Source organism: Sminthopsis crassicaudata, chromosome 1 (assembly GCF_048593235.1).
Source record: "Sminthopsis crassicaudata isolate SCR6 chromosome 1, ASM4859323v1, whole genome shotgun sequence".
Taxonomy (NCBI): Eukaryota; Metazoa; Chordata; class Mammalia; order Dasyuromorphia; family Dasyuridae; genus Sminthopsis; species Sminthopsis crassicaudata.
The window spans coordinates 617,060,829-617,079,413 of NC_133617.1; the positions used below are offsets into that span (position 1 = coordinate 617,060,829).

The 18,585-nt window shown below is 35.3% G+C and overlaps 1 protein-coding gene across 8 annotated transcripts in view; it reads right to left on the reverse strand.

The window, feature by feature from the left end:
- GHR (growth hormone receptor) overlaps window positions 1-18,585 on the reverse strand; it is a 305,275-nt gene that overhangs the window by 15,078 nt on the left and 271,612 nt on the right. For all 8 annotated transcript variants that reach the window (XM_074300124.1, XM_074299943.1, XM_074299853.1 and 5 more), the window contains 3 exons: window positions 9,146-9,303; window positions 5,294-5,472; window positions 614-794 (listed from right to left, as the gene is read on the reverse strand). In XM_074300124.1, coding sequence (XP_074156225.1) covers window positions 614-794; window positions 5,294-5,472; window positions 9,146-9,303 — 518 coding nt within the window. The remainder of the gene's footprint in view (window positions 1-613; window positions 795-5,293; window positions 5,473-9,145; window positions 9,304-18,585) is intronic.

Here is an 18,585-nt window from a genome sequence, read left to right on the forward strand (position 1 = left end):
AACTGGAGTTCAGAATTGCCATAGTATTTAAGTAAGAGTGTGAACAAAATTGAGAAAATAGGGACATTTTTGGATGATTCCTTCATTGATCCATTTGGCCCACACTCCTGACTCTGGAGTCAAAAAGCATCTGAAACTGATAAATATTTCTCATCCCATTCTAGTATTGGGTTAATCAGAAATTAGAGGAAAACCATATTGGTGACCCTAAATTGAGAAAACTTCTCTGATCTTCATAATCAACTATCCATAAAAACCTAGAACTTAATCTCTTCCCCTTGTCTTTGGATGGCCATGAAATAAATAATATGGAAGTCAAATTCCCCTTTCTTTTTTCACTGAAAGAAGTCTATCTTGAACAGAAAAGAAAGGGAGATTTCCATTCTTGTAACCTGGGTCCTAATGTGTCTCTGCTCTGGATAACAGAGAGTCTTTGGATAGCTATGAAATAAATAATCTGGAAGCCAATTCCCCTTCCTTTTCACCTAAAGTGGTCTGCCTTGAAACGAAAAGAAAGAGTGAAGATTGCACTCTGGGTCCTAATGTGTCTCTGCTCTTGGTAATAGAGAAATGAGTAGCATGTGTAGACAAATGCAATTTTGGTTTTTATTACCATTGATTTTCTCTTCACAGTCATTCATAACAGGGCTCATCTGGGGAAATGTTACATAAAGTGTCTCACTGAACTCCCCAAATTTATCCGAAGTACGCTGTCTGGATCTGACTCGTATTTCATATTCTCTATCCAACCTCAAGGAGTACACTGGAACAGATGTGGAGCGCACGAGATCCATCTACAAATACAAAAACATCATCGACAATTTTCTGATTAACAAAAGCTGGGAGAGACTGATAAATGATGGTAAAATCTAGAAGATTCTTGGAAAAAAAAAGTCAGGGATAATCACATAACAATATCGCTTCATTTTACATGGTACATATGCTCTTGAAAAGTTTTGAAGAAGCAATAAATTTGTTTAAGTTCTACATGTGATTATACTGGAATTATCTTACAAAATTATTAATATTGTTTCTAGTTAATGATAATAATTTGTTATTTAAGAAGATCCCATGGTGAGGCTTTTGCTAAAGCAAAGAATTCCAGCAGGTGGTATGGCTTTTGGGTAAGCCCCAGCATGTATAGGTCAGGTTTTTTGAAAGCACAGCTCTACCTCTCTTTGAGTTTTTGATGTATCAAACAGGTAGGATAGTCATTGGATGCCTATTGGCTTTAGCAGTGCACTGGAAGAGATTCTTTTGGGGATGCTGCCCTATAAAGTGTGTCTGTAGAGGAAAGGTGAGGCATTTAAAGAGGGATAAGATAAGATCATATAAAATAGAACCATATATCTATGTGTAAAAGCCATACCAGTATACAGAGTTTATAACTGCAGAAGGGACATTGAGACCCAAGAAAATTATAAGGAACCATGAACCATCAACTTAGAAAGGACTTTCAGATGAGGTTAGTGTATTGTTAGCTTTGTTTAACTGTTTTATTTTATAAAGAGAGCTCTCATCTGCAGAGGCAATCTAGAAATGTTTGTAATGAAAAAACAAAAACATGTCAATAAAACTTAAAAAAGAAAAAGAAAGAAATCCTCTGGCCTTTTTCTTTTTCTTTTTTTTTTTTTCCTTTTTCAATTCTAATCACTAAGACTTTTCTTGTTTCTCCAAAGGCTTAAACCTACCTAGAAAGACAGTTCCATACACTATGAAAATATTTAGAAAAAGTCTCTGGTTTCCCTTACTAAGGTATATAGCCTTCAGTTAGCATTTTCCCCTTATCTCTTTGAATTGGTGTGATGCTTTTTGGATTGGGAAGACAGTCTTAAAAAATACTGCTACTCAAGAGGTAGACCAAACTATGATTTCTCCCCAAGTCAAATATTCGAAGCAGATATTCAATATGTGCTTTTCATATATTTGTGGGCAGAACAGTATGTGACTGTTTAGAGAAAATGTGGGTCACTCAATTTTTCAACATGATAGATTTTTTTTACATAAATAACATTTCCATAATTTGTTTTATTAAGTAAAAAATTAGATGCGGAGACTTCTAAAAACAAATTTCCCTTTCACCTCAGAATGTTTCTATATAAAAATATTCTTTTTTATATTTTTGTGGAGTAGCTTGGCTTCTATTAACTTAATCAGATTCAATTCAATAGGCATTTTTAAGTGCCTACTATGTGTAAGGCACTATGTTGCAGACTAGGAATACAAAGATAGGAAAAATAGATCCCTATCCACAAAGACTTTTCCCATTCTTTACACTTCAATACATATATAATAAATATATCCTTGAATAGTTTTCTGGTAAGCCAAAATTACATGTATCAACCCTCTTATATTTTGAGTTGCAATTTAAAAATGTTTTTGTCCTTAGAACTTTGAGTATTGTTTTTTGCTGTGATTATCTACAATTGATTCTATTTTTTTAAACTACCATAACCCTTTTCTGATTTCACTTCTAAGAATATTGCCATCTTTTCCTCATTTCCCCTGTATCCAATACTTATTTTCTCCTTGTTCCTTCCTACTTTCCTTTTATATACCATCTTTCTCTTTCTGGTTAGTTCCCCACCACTGACTTCTATTTTCTTTGGATATGATTTACTTCCTTTTATACATCCACTCCCATGCACTCTGCCATTTCCTGCTTTTTTACCCTTTAGCTTAATTTTTTTTCCAGATATAAAGCAATCTGAACCCAGCTACTGGTTTAGATGAAGAGATAGAAATGTCAAACTGTGTCAAGTGCTTCAGTGAGAATATCTTTTGTCCATTGGTGACCATAAACTGTCAGAAGATGAGTTCTTTTGCTAATCCTGCCCTGTGTTACCAAACCTTGGACAAATTTTTTAACTGCTCTGACCTTCAGTTTCCTAATCTGTAAAAAAGAGACAATAAAATTACTTGTCCTGAATATATTATGAAGTTCATGGGAGGCAAAGAAACTATGCTATCAATATGATTGTGATGCATTCATTGCATTTAAAACTTCAAATCTTTATATTATATATAGCTGGGATCATAGCGCAAATAAAAAGCACAAAAAAAGAAGGTGACTAATATCACCTTAAAATATGCCTAAAAATGCATTATTTTAAAAGTAGTATCAAGGGGCAGCTAGGTGGTGCAGTGGATAGAGCACCAGCCTTGAATTCAGGAGGACCCAAGTCCAAATCTGGTCTCAGACACTTAACACTTCCTAGCTGTGTGACCCTGGGCAAGTCATTTAACCCCAGCCTCAAAAAAAAAAAACAACTCATCATTGTGGTTAAAATGACATTCATACAATTTAAAATTTGCAAAATGCGTTGCAAGCATAATTGTTGTACAGTCATTTTACAGTTATGCCTTGACTTTTTGTGACCTCATTTGGTTTTTGGTTTTTTGTTTTTTGTCAGACACTGGAATGATTTGCCATTTCCTTCTCTACTCATTTTACTCATTTTATTCATTTTACATATGAATAAACTGAGGTAAACAGGGTTAAGTTATTTCTTCAGGGTCACACAACTAATAAGTATCTGAGGCTGAATTTGAATGCAAGTATTCTTGACTCATATCTGGCCCTCTAGCCATTGAGTTGCCTAGCTTGCAATTATAATCTTATATACTAATCCTGTGATATGGATACCTTCCTCCCTTCAAAGATGAAGAAACAAACTTCTGAGAGAGCCTAGATGATTTTACCAGGATCCCAAAGCTAGTAAGTATTAGAGGTCATATTTGAATCCAGAGTTTCCTGACTCCAAGTCCAATATTCTATTCATTGTGCCATGGTTCCTGTAAAATGATGGGCTTCCTAAGTCACTCTTAGCAAGGGTCTTAAAGCTTTTGCTGTCTCTGCTTACTTAATCCCCCTCTCTTTACTATTATTCTTTTGTTCATATTCTGATGCTTAACACAACTTTCTGTCACAACTAGAGTTGATAACTTAATCAAAAGGGAAATCTGGAAAACAAAACCCTGGAGGGCAGCATGGTAATACTTTGAAAGTTTCTCACAGTCCACATTTCTGCCAGTGACAGAGTTGGCACAGTTACCAGTGGTTCACCAGAGTGGACAGTACCCAGTACTTCAAAATTCTGAGGGAAATACGATGTCAGAAAGCTGGTTATACTCTTAAGATGGGCCAGAAACAACTTGGCTAGGTCAGTCCTGTGGTTAAGCTGCTTTGGAAATAGACAGACACTGAAATAAGTCTGATTATCTTGTTTTTCTTCTTGTTCTGCACCATGTGGAGTTTATCTAAGTTCTGAGTTCCCACGGACTTGGCAATGAAAGGCTTTGTGGGGGTTCAGAATGAGACAGGCAACCAGTTCTATATTTGCTCACTCAAGGTTCCCCTTTTGCCGGATTATCCCTCCCACAGGAATATATCTTTCTGAAATGCCTCGAAGAGGATGTGCTTCCTCTGGGATACCCCTCCAGAACTTGTCTTAGTGGCTCTGTAACAGTTGTAATTTTATGAATGTGAGACTACTGGAACATCATCCTTCCCCTTGGTCAGTCTGCAATGGGATGCTACGGCAGCACTGTATGGAGGTGGGAATTGGGGAGATCTTCTTTCTTTCCTCCTTCTTCTTCTTTAATGTAGACTCATAACAAAGTCTCATTGACTAGTTCAGCTCCTTGCAACATAAATAAAGAAATAAAATATCTTATTTACCAGGAGCTCTAGAGCCAGGATTCCCAGCATGGAGGACTCTTGCAATCCCCTGCTCCACCTCTAGGTTATAAGAGGCTTGTTAAAGGGATACGGAACATTTGCAAATTATTAATTAATCTATTTTATTTCTTACGCACAAACTCTGGAATCTTTCTTCTTATTGAATGGGGAGTCCGGAATGGGAAAACCAAGTAACATGAGCATCAAGAAGGTTTGGGAACTTCTGGTTCTGGGGCCAGTAGAATTGAAACAAAGTAAAAGGCAGATATGAATGACACTAGGCTTAAAGCTAAGAATTCAGAGAAAAAAGTCTTAAGATCATAAAGTAAGGAGCAGAAGTACATGAAAGGTCTTTTATTTCAACTCCTCTTTTTCCAGAAGAGAAAACTCAGGCTAAAATCACACAGGTAGCAAGGAGCAAAATGAAGCCTTGAATCTGGCTTTTTTGATTTCAACACCAGAATTCTTGTTATTGCATTTTCCTGCTCCTCTTCTTCTTCCCTCCTCTCTTCCCATCAGGAAGCAGACTGTTATTGGAAATTAAAGATAAGTTTGAAGTGAAAGGTATCAAAACCAAAGCATTTATACTGAGGAACTGTATTCACCTCTTACCTTTTTCCATTGGGTATCATTTATTTCTTTGTATTGAAGTTCATACTCCAAGAGAATCCATCCTTTCTGAACATCTGCATTGGGAGGTGGTCCCCATCTCACCTGGATGTCAGCATGGATCCCTGTTAGGCTGGTGTTCAGCAAAGTCCAGTTGAGGCCAATGGGTGGATCTGGTTGTACTGTTCATTTCAACAGTGTGTTAATGAGTAAATATAGAAACACCACTTTGTGTTAATTGTTTTAATTATTAATTATTTATTGCTTTAATATTCACTTCTAATGAATTCCAAGCATTTCTAAAGTTTCATTGTACACTCACTGAATCCTTTCAATATTACCATTTAATTCTGATGTTTTTATTTCTATGCTTCTATTTTAATTTTGTTGCTATTTAAGCCATTCATGAAAACTTTACTTTGAGGTTGAAAAACTGATCTGAAACTTTTTGGAAGATTGGGGAAAACATCTTGTATCTATTAGTTTGGCTTTTCCTTTAGTTCTGATGACAGTCATACTTTGGAGCTTTGTTGAGGAATTCTGTTTTCATCTAAAACACAATAAAAGTGAGAAAAAGTAAGATCTATAATATCTTAACAATTTGCCTGATCTAGAAAACTTAGATTAAATAAAACTCTTATCCTCAGATATAAGGAGGGTATTATGATCATTGTGATTTTCCCTCAAAATAATAAGTGTAGGAAATTACATTGATCTCTGCAAGAGAGAAGATGCAATATTTTCTGACCTCTGTTTTCAATCTACTATCTATGTTATTGGAGGATTGGATATACCTGTCCAACTTAAGCTATGTTTTTCTGTACTACCTTGCTTATAAGGCCACAATACAAGTGCTTTCTCAGGGTGGAGAAACAGCAGCTATGTTGTAGATACCAGCCCATATCAAATATCCAATTTGATGTTTTTTAGAAAGCTTGATCGATAGCATTTAAAAAGAATGCTTTCTGGATCTTGGACTTCTGTATTAAGGGTTTTGAAAATAATAATTTATTGATTCAAAATAAGATTTGCCCTTTAAAAAATCTGCTATTATAGTTTTATCCTTTTAAATAACAGTAAAAATGATGCATTGCCACCTGCCTTTTTGTTGCATCCTAGGGAACCACTGGGTCTTTTCATACTATTTGCAACTGAAACTTCTTCTCCAAGTAGTCTTCCTCTTTTAGAATATGAGCCATGTGAAAGCAGGCACTGCCTTGGTTTGCTATTTGTATCACCAGCTTTTATCACAGTGCTTTACAAATAATAAGCATTTAATAAATGCTTTTCAGTTATTCATTAGTTGATTCATAAACCCACAGAAAATAAAACTGATTGAATGGCCAGGATGCATCAGAGAGAAAATAATGACATGTTGTTAGCAGCATTTATCGCCTCACTGAAAAGCTAGGGGTCAAAGGAGAAAGTCCTTTAACTGTGACTTTCTCTTTCCTTTATTTAACAATAGATCTCTCTGTTGTGCTGTAGCAAAGTCTGTGTAGTCTGTTATTTTGCACTTTTCCATGACATGAATACATTAATAACTGTGCTTTGAGGACAGAAGACCAGTATCTACATTTTGCATGTTAAACTGCTATTTTATGTCTATATAACTAACCATGTGATGGCACAGACTACTTCTTCATCTGTAAAATAAGGAATTTTGTCTAAATGATTTCTAAGACTTTCCAGTTTTAGCTCTTAGGATATCACGATACAAGGGAATGAGATGTTCAATACAAAGGAATTTCTCAGATAACTGAAATTTGACCTTAGAACCCCTCCCATTAAAACCCCCCCCAACAATTTTAATAGAAATCTTAGCAAATCATATCACATACTTCCCTATTTCACTAGAGACTACTGACTATAACATAACTTTTTGTCTTGATGATTTAGTTACTATTCCAAACATAAGTTGATGCTAGGATATACCCTCATTCTCCTCTCATCAATAAAATAGGGAGGTTGGAATGTTCTCTTCTAGATCTCTGACTATCTATAATTCTACTATCTGGTAAACAGTGATACATTAAAGGCTTGTTTGCCTCTAAAACAAATCAATCTGAGACTATAATACTTTTTTGGAATTGTTATGTACGATTATTTTTGTCTAATTGCTTGCTATTAGCTTCTTTATTGCTTTCTTTGTAATAATCAAATCTGCTGGGTTTGGCAATTTAACCAGAATCATTAACATCTTGTACAAACTGTTGGTGGAGTTAAACAATGGTCCAAACCATTCTGGAGAGTGATTAGGAAATATGCCCAAAGAGCTAAAAACTATGCATACCCTTTGACCGGGCAATACCATTACTAGGTGTCCCAAAGAAATAAAAGAAAAAGAAAAAGGAGTCATATGCACAAAACATGTAAGTACAGCAGCTTCTTTTAGGGTGGCAAATATTTGGAATTGAGGAGATGCCCATTAATTGGGGTATGGCTGAACAAGCTGTGATGGATACCACTATGCTTTAAGAAATGACAAGCAGGTTGCTTTCAGAAAAAATCTGGGAAGATTTACATGAGCTGATGCAAAGTGAAATGAGCAGAACCTTGAGAATAGAATCTTGAGAATACTGCACACAATAATGTTATATGATGATCAACTGTGAATTATTTAACTATTTTCAGCAATACATAGATTCAAGACAATTTTGAAGGATTTATGATGAAAAATGCTATCCACCTTAAGTGAACTGATACAATTTGAATGCAAATTGAAGCACACTTTTAAACTTTACTTTTCTTGTGGTTTTTTTGGACCTGTTTTTTCTTTTGCAACATGGTTAATCAAAAATGCTTTTGCATGATGCACTTGTATAATTTATATCGAATTGCATGCCTTCTCAATAATGGGGAAAGGAGGGAGAGAATTTGAAATTCAAAATAAAAGGAAAGAATATGAAATTTTTGTTTACATATAATTAAGAAATTAAAAAACCCAGAAAACAAATAATACAAAATAAGATATCCCTCCTCTCCCAATTTGAGCAATTGGAAAATTTTCTGTAAAGTGCATGAACTTCAATGCATGAATTTTGAAATCTACTAGGCCTGTTCAGAAGCCCCCTTCCTCCTTTCCCTCCCTCTTCCCAGGATATTTGTGGTTACTAGATAAGAGAATGCCAAATAATAATAATATCTGGCATTTATATAGTATTTTAATATTTGCAAAATACTTTACATATGCTAACTCATTTGGTCCTCAAAATAACCCTGGGAGATATATCAGATTTTTAAAAAAAATAACTATTTTTTTGCTTATAGCATGCCAAGTAATCATCCTGATTTAGTTTTTTTCACTTAATTGGCCCAAAAGATTGATTGTTTTGGTATTATGTAAACATGGATTTAAGCTCATTTTGGCTCTTCACCGAATGAGAACATAAAACTTCAGAATGGCTATGTGATGTTGTCCATAATAAACAAAATCTAGCCTTCTGTTCCATTTTCCATTAAAAAAGTACAAAAGCCAATATATTTCAGTTGATATAGATTACATTATAAGAGCAATGAATTATCAGACTTGGGGACCTCATGAGTCCATCTGCTTCATATCCTTGGTACTATCTCTCTGAGGAAAGATTCTGCAGCCTCCTCTCCTTTTCTATTCCATGTAAGGAATCTAAGTCCCTTCTACTCCCTATCTTAAATCCCCTTCCTCTTGTCCTCTCATAGGAAGAGATGATGGCTGTCAATTCTGTAAAATAACTCTCCACATATTTTTAAATATCATTGTAAGTCTTCAGTCATTTTCATGAAACATTTCTATTTAATCATTAAAGGGAGTTACAAGGCTCCAGGTCACTTTGCGTCAAACCATGTCAAGCAAAACACAAACCTGAGATTTACCTATTTCATCAACAGTGAAACATCTTTTCTCCAACTCATGACTAATATTTCTTAGCTTGATACAATAGTGTGTCCAAATGGAGGTATAGGAGGAATTGAAATAACAGCTGTTTTCTCCAGCAGAGACATAATCAGGACATTCTTTCCACTCGTCATTTCTGAAATGAAGAGAATAAAGGGTGAACTGTTTCAGCAGTTGTGCTTTGACTGAAGTAGAAGTGGGGATACAGTATGGGTCAGATTAAACAGTGCCCATTCTAGCTTTAATGCATATGGTGAAGTGCTCTAAGATTGATGGTTCAAGTGGTGTCTGGATCTCTGCATCACAAAGTTAGAGTCAGAATGAACTTTGAGAAGTTATTTTATACTCTTTTCCCTCACAGTGATCCCTAAAACAAATCCAATAAGAAGAGGATACTTTTCTTTAGAAGTTTCTTTAGCTCTCTAAAGCTGGAGATTCCATGGCCTCACTTGTGCTTATTTTTATTTTAAACCCAAATAGCTCTGGACAAGTTTTGCACAAATTTAATTCATTTTCCTAATATTTACTCTGTATATTCCATAACTAAATAGTAAGTGTCTGATATATGTCCTCTTCTCTGATGGAATGTCAGCTCTTTGATGATAGGGACTGTTTCACTTTGCCTTTTTATCCCTAGCTCCAAATAGAATAGCTGGCACATAGTAGGAAATGTTTCTGTCTTCTGTACTAGATGATCCTAACTTAGATACACATTGGTGCCAGACAATTGACCACTCCATTACATTCACATCTGACAGTGTATCTCTATCATGTAACTGATTCCCCCTCCTCTTTAAAAAATAAAACAAAACAAATTATTAATGGATAACTAGTAATATTAGAGGTTTATTGAGAGTTTTTCACATTTAGAGTAGCTGGCACTAAAAATATGTTCTAGTAGAATATAATAGGTTCAATGAGTCTGTGTTAGTGTTGTTGGCTAGCTAGCTAGTTCTCCTACTGACTAACTAGTCTGTTCTCCTAAGAGATTAACAATCAAACAGGGCGGTTAGAGATAATCTCAATACAAATACCCAGCTCAGAGTCAAAGGCTAATTTTTCTGGCCTTCATACAAGACAAGGATTCACATGAACCTTTTAGCAGTTATTTACAGAACTTCCAGGGAGGAGGGTGGGAAGAGGAAAGGGGTAGAGAAGTCAGTCAGGAAGTACTTATTAAGTACTTAATGCTGCTGGGGGTGCAAAGAAAGGCTAAAATAGTCCTTGCCTCATAGAGTTTACATTCTAATGGAACTGCTCTGCAGAATGAGACATATATTTTTGGACATGGTTAATGAACACAAATGTGGGAATTAATTTAGTGGATTTGTAAGTGATTTGTAATGAGGATTTTCCTTTTTTTTTTTTTTTAATTGTTCAGTGTAAAGAAGAGACAATAAATGCTTGTAAGTAAATTATTTTAAAAATCCTTAAAATAACAAAAGTACAAATTGTAACTGTCACTTGTTGATGTAGCCCTTATTTTTGACCCTTGACTATTATCTTTCAGGATAGGGAGCAAACCCAGAGGACTACTTAGCTAGTGTTGAAGGGCAGTGGCTAAATAGGCTAAATAAAACATCTACTCCAACCTTCACCCCATCCCTGGCTGCTAATCCCTGCCACCCCTAGTCATAGAAAAGAGTGGCTTCTTTAATTACCCCTCCTCTAAATACCATTAGATAACTTAAAATGGGCTGGAGGCTCAAGGAATAATTATTTGATAAAGAATTTTCTTAACTCTTGGATAATATAACTTTAGATCTAATAATTATATTGTTTATCTTACAATACATGAGAAAGGTCACCAAAAACATAAAAAAGATAAAAGAGGGATGGCAGAGTCAGTGCTGCCCTGGCAGAGCTGAGGAATGCCTCTAGTGGGTTGGCAGATGGATGGGAAGACATGGGCAGAAATCATAGAAGAGGGAAAACAAGAGGTAGGCTGTATCTGTCAATAAGGGTACAGATCCATACAAATGAGGGTACACAATTCTTTTTGCTCCTGGGGACTGTCAGAGTCAAAATGCACAGGCTTTGCAATTAAAAATGATCTCTCTGACCCCAGACAATTTCCTTGCTTCATAATGTAAATAATTATGTACTGTTAATTCCAGGATTAAAAAAAAGAAAAACAAGAAAATCAGCTGAATTGAATCCATGTGCTTGCATGACATTTCCCCTCTCAGTAAAATTTACCCACAAGTAGCTAGCTAATTATTTCTAATAGTCAAATAAATGGGGATATACATTTAAAATTAAAAAAAAATAAACCTTCCCCACTAAGTCTTTATGGGCTCAGGGAATTACATGAGTACATTTTAGAAAAGAACAAACATAAGTTTTCATAGTATACTACATTATTCAAATACATACTGTTCTTCATGCTGTTAAAAAATAAGCAATCTCTCACAGGACAAACGTTTCAGGTGGGAGGATGAATAGGTGGGAAATTTAAACTGGGAAGGAGGTCCAGGCTCTCTGTCCTGGGGCCATGGGGCTTTGCTCTGTACTCCTCCACATAATGCTGTTTTAGAAGAACTGGGGTCTTGCCTCTAGGTATACTTCAGAGACTTGCCTCTAAGAACCCTAGGATCAAGATAATTCCTAAACAACTGCAGAACAGTTATTCACTTACGTCAAATGCTGTTAAGGAGATGCTAAAAGACTTCTCTTTGAATTGGAAAAGGGAAGGATGTCCATCAGCTGGGGAATGGCTGAACAAGTCATGGAACATGAAGGTAATGAAATATTATTATTCTATAAAAAATGCTGAACAAGCTGATTATAGAAGTCCTGGAAAGATTTACATGAACTGATGCTAAGCGAAACAAGCAGAACCAGGAATACATTGTACACAATAACAGCAAAAATGTGCAATGATCAACTATCAAAGACTTGGTTCTCAGTAGTTCAATGATTCAAAGCAATCCCAATAGACTTTGGACAGAAAATGACATCTACATCTATAAAAAGAATCAAGGAGACTGAATGTAAATCAACACATGATATGTTCACTTCTTTTTTCTGTCCTGATTTTTCTCTCTCAACATAGTTTATAAAACAATGTGTATTAAAAAAAAGAGAGAGAGAAAAAAAAGACTTCTCTGACAAAATTTGGCTCTCTCACTAACTCTTCCACCACTAGGACAAGCCTCATGGGTTCACTCATTCATGTCTTTTGCAGGACACTGAGTGTCACTAATACTATGAAGGATACAAAGATGACAGACATAGTTTTTACTCTGAGGGCATCTCCAGCTTGATGGTTGCTGAGCCTCTTTCATTTTCCACAGTGACTATTCAAAAACCTTTTTCAAGAGGTTGACTCATGTATAGTCTTTTCTTCCCCATACATAACAATTAATAATCTAATATTTCATTGAGAAGATTACAGTTATCTGACAGAAGCTCCTTCAGTGGCTCCCTATGGGCCTCAAATGCTCTTTTTCTTTTGCCTAGTTATGGTTGAAGAGGGGAAATTCCTGCTCTTTGGCAAGGATGCTTTTGATTCCATGTCTCCCCATCTCTTACAGGGACTTGCTGTAGTAATGGTCCCCTTCCTCTCATCTATTTTTAACCTTTTTTCTCCTGGTTCCTACTCATACCATCTCATATGCCTACAAACATACTTGGAGGTTTCCAGCTCTAAAAAAGGCCTTCTTCCTGAATCTGTCTAATGCATCTAGTTATCCCTCTCCATCTTTTCCTCCTTTTTAATGCCAAATTTCTTTAAAATTTTGTCTCCGGGACAGCTAGGTGGCGCAGTGGATAGAGCACCAGCCCTGGATTCAGGAGGACCCGAGTTCAAATCTAGTCTCAGACACTTAACACTTCCTAGCTGTGTGACCCTGGGCAAGTCACTTAACCCCAGCCTCAGGGGGAAAAATTATCTCCATTTGGGCTTCATTCCCTTCTCTGTACATTCTCTCTCCAAATTCTTATAACTGGTTTCTCCTCACTGTTTTTCAATGATTTCCTAAGCAGTATTCAATAGACTTCTTTTCTTTTTATTTCCTTTCCCCAATCCTCATCTGTACCACTAGATGTTGTTACAAGTCTTACTGACTGGCTTGACATCCATCACTACCTGGTTCACCAAGGCAGCTTGGAGAAAGATGACTTGGAGATACCTAATAAATTGCCACCATCAAAAAGACAGTTTAACATTGTATACTCTACCAGTGGTGTGCTGGGGCAGCTTGATCTGGCTTACCAGAGCTGATTGTTAAGTTTTCAGTGTAAGTATTTACACCCTGGAAATTGGCAAAAACTATAAATCAGGCTTTGATTTATCATTCTGTGGATTGTATAGATTTAAGAAAGTGATGGAGAAATTATAATAATGAAGATTAAATTGAAGAGCATATATCCTGTGTACATTTGTTTTGGAGAATTGGTTGTTTAGCATGCCCTATTCATGGTAGGTCAAAAAAAATACACATTGAAAAATCCACATTAATAAAAAAGTTCATTTTATTTTAAATAACCCGGCTCTTCTTTAGGACTTCTGATACAAATTTAGGTGAAAAGTTGAAAGAGGAAATGAAATAGAACTTCTGTGGGCTATATAGACCAGTTAGAGTCTTTGGACAATGTACACTCTTCCCTTCTAAGATCATTACACAGAACTGCAATAACAAAAATAGTAAAGTATTGATCCTCCAGATTCATTGTTTTCAATTATAGTTGGTCAATTTTAGTTTAACTTATTTTTCCAAATGAACAGAACAATAGAGAAATTTATAGAGAAACAACAAACAACAAAACCACTCTGAAGAAAACATATCTTTTTTTGTTTGTTTGTTTTTTCCCTGAGGCTGGGGTTAAGTGACTTGCCCAAGGTCATACAGCTAGGAAGTGTTAAGTGTCTGAGATCAGATTTAAACTCGGGTCCTCCTGAATTCAAGGCTGGTCTATCCACTGCACCACCTAGCTGCCTCAAAAACATATCTTTTAATGGTAAGGAAGTGACTTTTGTGTGTGGCAGTTGAAAAGATACATTTTACTAAGAATAATGCATTTTACTTAGTTAAATGGCCATATTCCTGCTTCTTTCAAAAATAAATTATTTTCCAAATAAGAAGTTTCTGATACAAACATTCTGGAGAACAATTTGGAATCATGCTTAAGGGCTATAAAGCTGAATACCCTTTGTTCTAGCAATACCATTACTAGTTCTATATCCCAAAGAGATCACAGGAAAGGAAAAGGACCCATAACAAAAACATTTATAGCAGCTCTTTTTGTAGTGGCAAAGAATGGGAAATTTGATGAGATGACTACCAATTGGAGATGATGAATGAAATGGAAACTATTGTGCTACGAGAAATGAAGAGAAGGATGTTTTCAGAAAAACCTGGGAAGACTTACATGAACTGATGGGAAGTGAAGTGAACAGAATCAGAATAGTGTACACAGCAACAGTAATACTGTGTGATGATCAATTGTGAATAGTAATACAATGATCCAAGAAAATTCTGAAGAACTTATGATGAAAAATGTTATCCACTTTCAGAGAAAGAATTGAGGGATTTTGAATACAGATTGTAACACATTTTTAAAACTTTCTGCATTTTTCTTTTTTGCAACATGACAAATAGAGAAATACTTTTGGCCTAATTTCACATGTAAAATTGATATCACATTTCTTGCCTTCACAATGGATGGGGGAGCAGTGAAGGAGAGAGAGAATTTAGAACTCAAAAAATTTTTAAAATGAATGTTAAAATTAAATACAAGAAATGTTTCACCAAGTTTAGAGATGCCAAAGAATACCTCTTTTTGCCATTAAAGCTTAGACATCTAATATGTCAAATGCTGGCTTAAGCCTAGTAAACAGTACGAAAATTTTAGCAAAAATGTTTTTACTTAATAGTTAAAACACATAAACTAGTTAACTAGTGGGTCTTAATTACCTGGCTGCCATTATCTTAGTGTTGCTAGTAAGCTTGGATCAATTAGTCATTGTAAAATTAAAGCTATACATAGTGTTTTTTTCCCCCTTTGGGCCTAGTCTCTCTCTATTATTTATTTATCTGTATAGTTACTTGAACAAAGTACTTCTTTGAGCAGAAAATTTTTGTATGACTTGACAACTGTGCAAAACTTAAAAAGGTGCGTGTGTGTGTTATGTGTGAGAGAGAAATATACATAATATAAAAAGCTGGAACATGTTTAAGATTGCATTTGAACTCAGGTTTTCCTGACTCCAGGCCAGTACTCTATCCACTGTGTCACCTAATTGAGTCGATGCCCATGTTTTCACCCAAGATAAACAAATATGTGGTACAGTAAAAACAGTGCTGAACTCAGCCTGAGTTTCCTCATCTGTTAAGTGTTGGAGATGAACTAGATGATCTTTGAGGCTCTTTTAAATTCCTTTACTATCATCTTAGTGAGTGACAGGAAGCCTGGTTAGATTATACACTGGAATGAATCCCAGTCAATCTGATACTCCATTAAAATGTACTATATAGTCTTTTTAGCAAGTAGCTTTATGTTAGGTCACAATCAATAGCCATTATTCTGGGAAGCCACTTGAAAAGCCTATTTGTTTATAAATTAGGTTATATATTATATGCCTAATTACTTGTCCAGAAAAAGAATAAATATATCTCCCAAACTGAAGAAAAAATAATGGATATTACTTTAAATGTAATTAGATATTCTATTGCCTTATTTTTCAATAGGTACTATCATCTAGTGTTTCCTGACTTGTGGAAAGTCTCATTACCCATAGACATATAACTTTTTCCTCTCTTTGTATAAAAAGAAATGTAACCTCTGATTCAATATAGCCACTTTCTATATGAAAACTTTGCTAATACCTCTTCCAGTATCCTTTCTCCTCCAAATATATTTAATTTACTTTGCATATATGTTTATAAATATTTATATATGAATATGTTGTATTTCCTGATAGTAACTAAATTTTTCCCCTTTCCTTCTTTCCTTCCTTCCTTCCATCCTTCTTTCCTTCTTTTTTCCTTCCTAATACTTAGCACAATATCTATAAAAAATTAGGTACTATAAAAGGCTTGTTGAATACAATTGTAGTACAAGTGTTATTACAGGGCTATTAAAAGATTTTCTTAGTCAGCCTGCCTGCTTTTCCAAACATTCTTCACACTAATTCTAGACTTGTCATAGATTTGTTCTTGTCATCTCTCCACTCAAAACCCTTCAGTGGTTCACTATTATTTACTGAGTAAAGTTCACTCATACCACCTTTCCTTTCCACCCTTTTTTCATACCCTTCCCCCCATATAGTATTTTTCAGATAAACTGAATTATTTTCCACCTTCTCCTCATTCTCCTTTATACATATATGCCCTGTACTCTCTTTATACTGTACTTGGCTAATACTATTCTTATTTAAAATTACACAGATCTAAACAATGTATAACTAGAAGCTGGGTTGTCACTAGGAAAAGCTATGAAACAGAGAAAACTTGTATTGATTTTATATTCACCTTCTCTTTCAATGATAACTTTCTGTTGTTTGGTGATCCATTTCTTCTTCCCCCAGCCGCCAAATAAGTTTCTATGGATAATTGCCTCCATACCTAAATGCCTTTGTATAAGTAATTTTATATTTATTCATAAAATAAATTGTGACTTGCTTATTATGAACTCATAATAATCAGCTCTTGGCTATTTTCACTAGAGAAAGGGGCCAATGACATACAAAGTCATTAACTGCTGATAATCCCCAGACTGCTTATATTGTCCTGAAGAAAATGTTTTGAATAAGAGTGTCTCATGTACTAGGAATTCATGAAAGTTCCTCATATTTTCTCCCTGTCTCTCATTCAAAGTTGGGAACAGAGATCATCACCTTTGGAACTGATACAAAACTAATCCAAGCAGAACTCTTTTCTAAGCTTGGTTTATATCTTCTCTCCCAGGGCAGGGAAAGAAGTTGGAGGTTTTAAAGTGCTATTCTCCAGCAACTGAGTCTGAATATAGGGTAGGAACCTCAAATTTTAAATAAAGTAAAAGTAAATGGAAATGCAGGAATATATTATGGGTAAACTAGCCGAGAAGTCACTAACTAAACAGGGAAAAGTTAGAGGTCTCCGAGGAGTGAACATCAGCCAAAATATTAAGAATGATTACAACTGGCCTAACTAGGTGGTACAGTGGCCATGCCTAGAGTCAGAAAGATCTGAGTTAAATTCCAGCTTCAGATACTAGCTGTGTGATCCTGGCAAGTCATTTAACCTTCTCTCCCTTAGTTTTCTCATCTCTAAAATGAGCTGGAGAAGAAAATGGCAAACCACTCTAGTATCTTTGCCAAGAAAACTCCAAATGGGGTCATGAAGAGTAAGACATGATTGAAACACTGGAACAACAACAACAATAACAAAAGCTCTCAAGTATACATAAGGAGTGAATTTGGTGGAGACAGTGGTACTGTGTCCCAGAGGCATCAGAGGGATGGACATTAAAAAGTTATACTATACTTGTACTTGTATAGTATACTTGTGTATATAGTGTACTTGTAAAATTATTTGCTCAGCCCAGGTACTTAATTTAAAATGTTGATTAGATTTATTGACTCAAAGGGGTATGCAAATAATCATCATTATATAGTTGTAGAATATTCCCAAAGCCAATAATATCCATTTCCATTTCTGTACATGACTATGTTTTTTAGCATGCTATAGAGAGGCAGTAAGGTGAACAGCCTTCTCCTCCCTTTCCTGGATAAACACCTTGAGAAGGCTATCTACAGTTGTTATTGAGTCATTTGGTCATGTATAATTCTATGAGACCCCCATGGAATTGTCCCTGAGGTTTTTTTGGCAGACACTGGAATGTTTTGCCATTTCCTTCTCCAGGGTGCTCCATTTTACAGGTGAATAACTAAAGCAAATAGGAATTAAGTGACTTGCTTAAAGTCACACAGCTAGTAAGTACCTGAGATCAGATTTGAACTCAAATATTCCCAATGCCAGGCCCAGTGCTCTTTCCATGTACCGTCTACCTGCTCCCACTTTGTTTCTTTTCATTCTTATTTTTATTTCCTATAGTGAAATTTTGAAATTCCCTACAGAATTTGAAAAATCCCTATAGAAATCAGCTTCCTGATTTTATCTGCAGCTCCCTTCTCCAACTTATTAAATGATCTCCTAAATTGCCAAATTTAATGGTCTATTTTTGAGCCATATGTTAACCATAAATGTGCTGAAATTAGGGGAAACCATCTAGGTTTTTCTATCAGACCTTTTGGTCCTGTGATAATGTAAATATCAAAGACAAGTTCCAGGAATCAGTAGTAAGACTAAGATAACACCAAAAATCTTAATTTTAAGATGATGTAGATATATTAATTTTAAAGTTTTGCCAAAAATTTTGGAAATGATTTGGACATATTAATGAACTAACCCCAAAGTGGCATGGATAAGAGCTT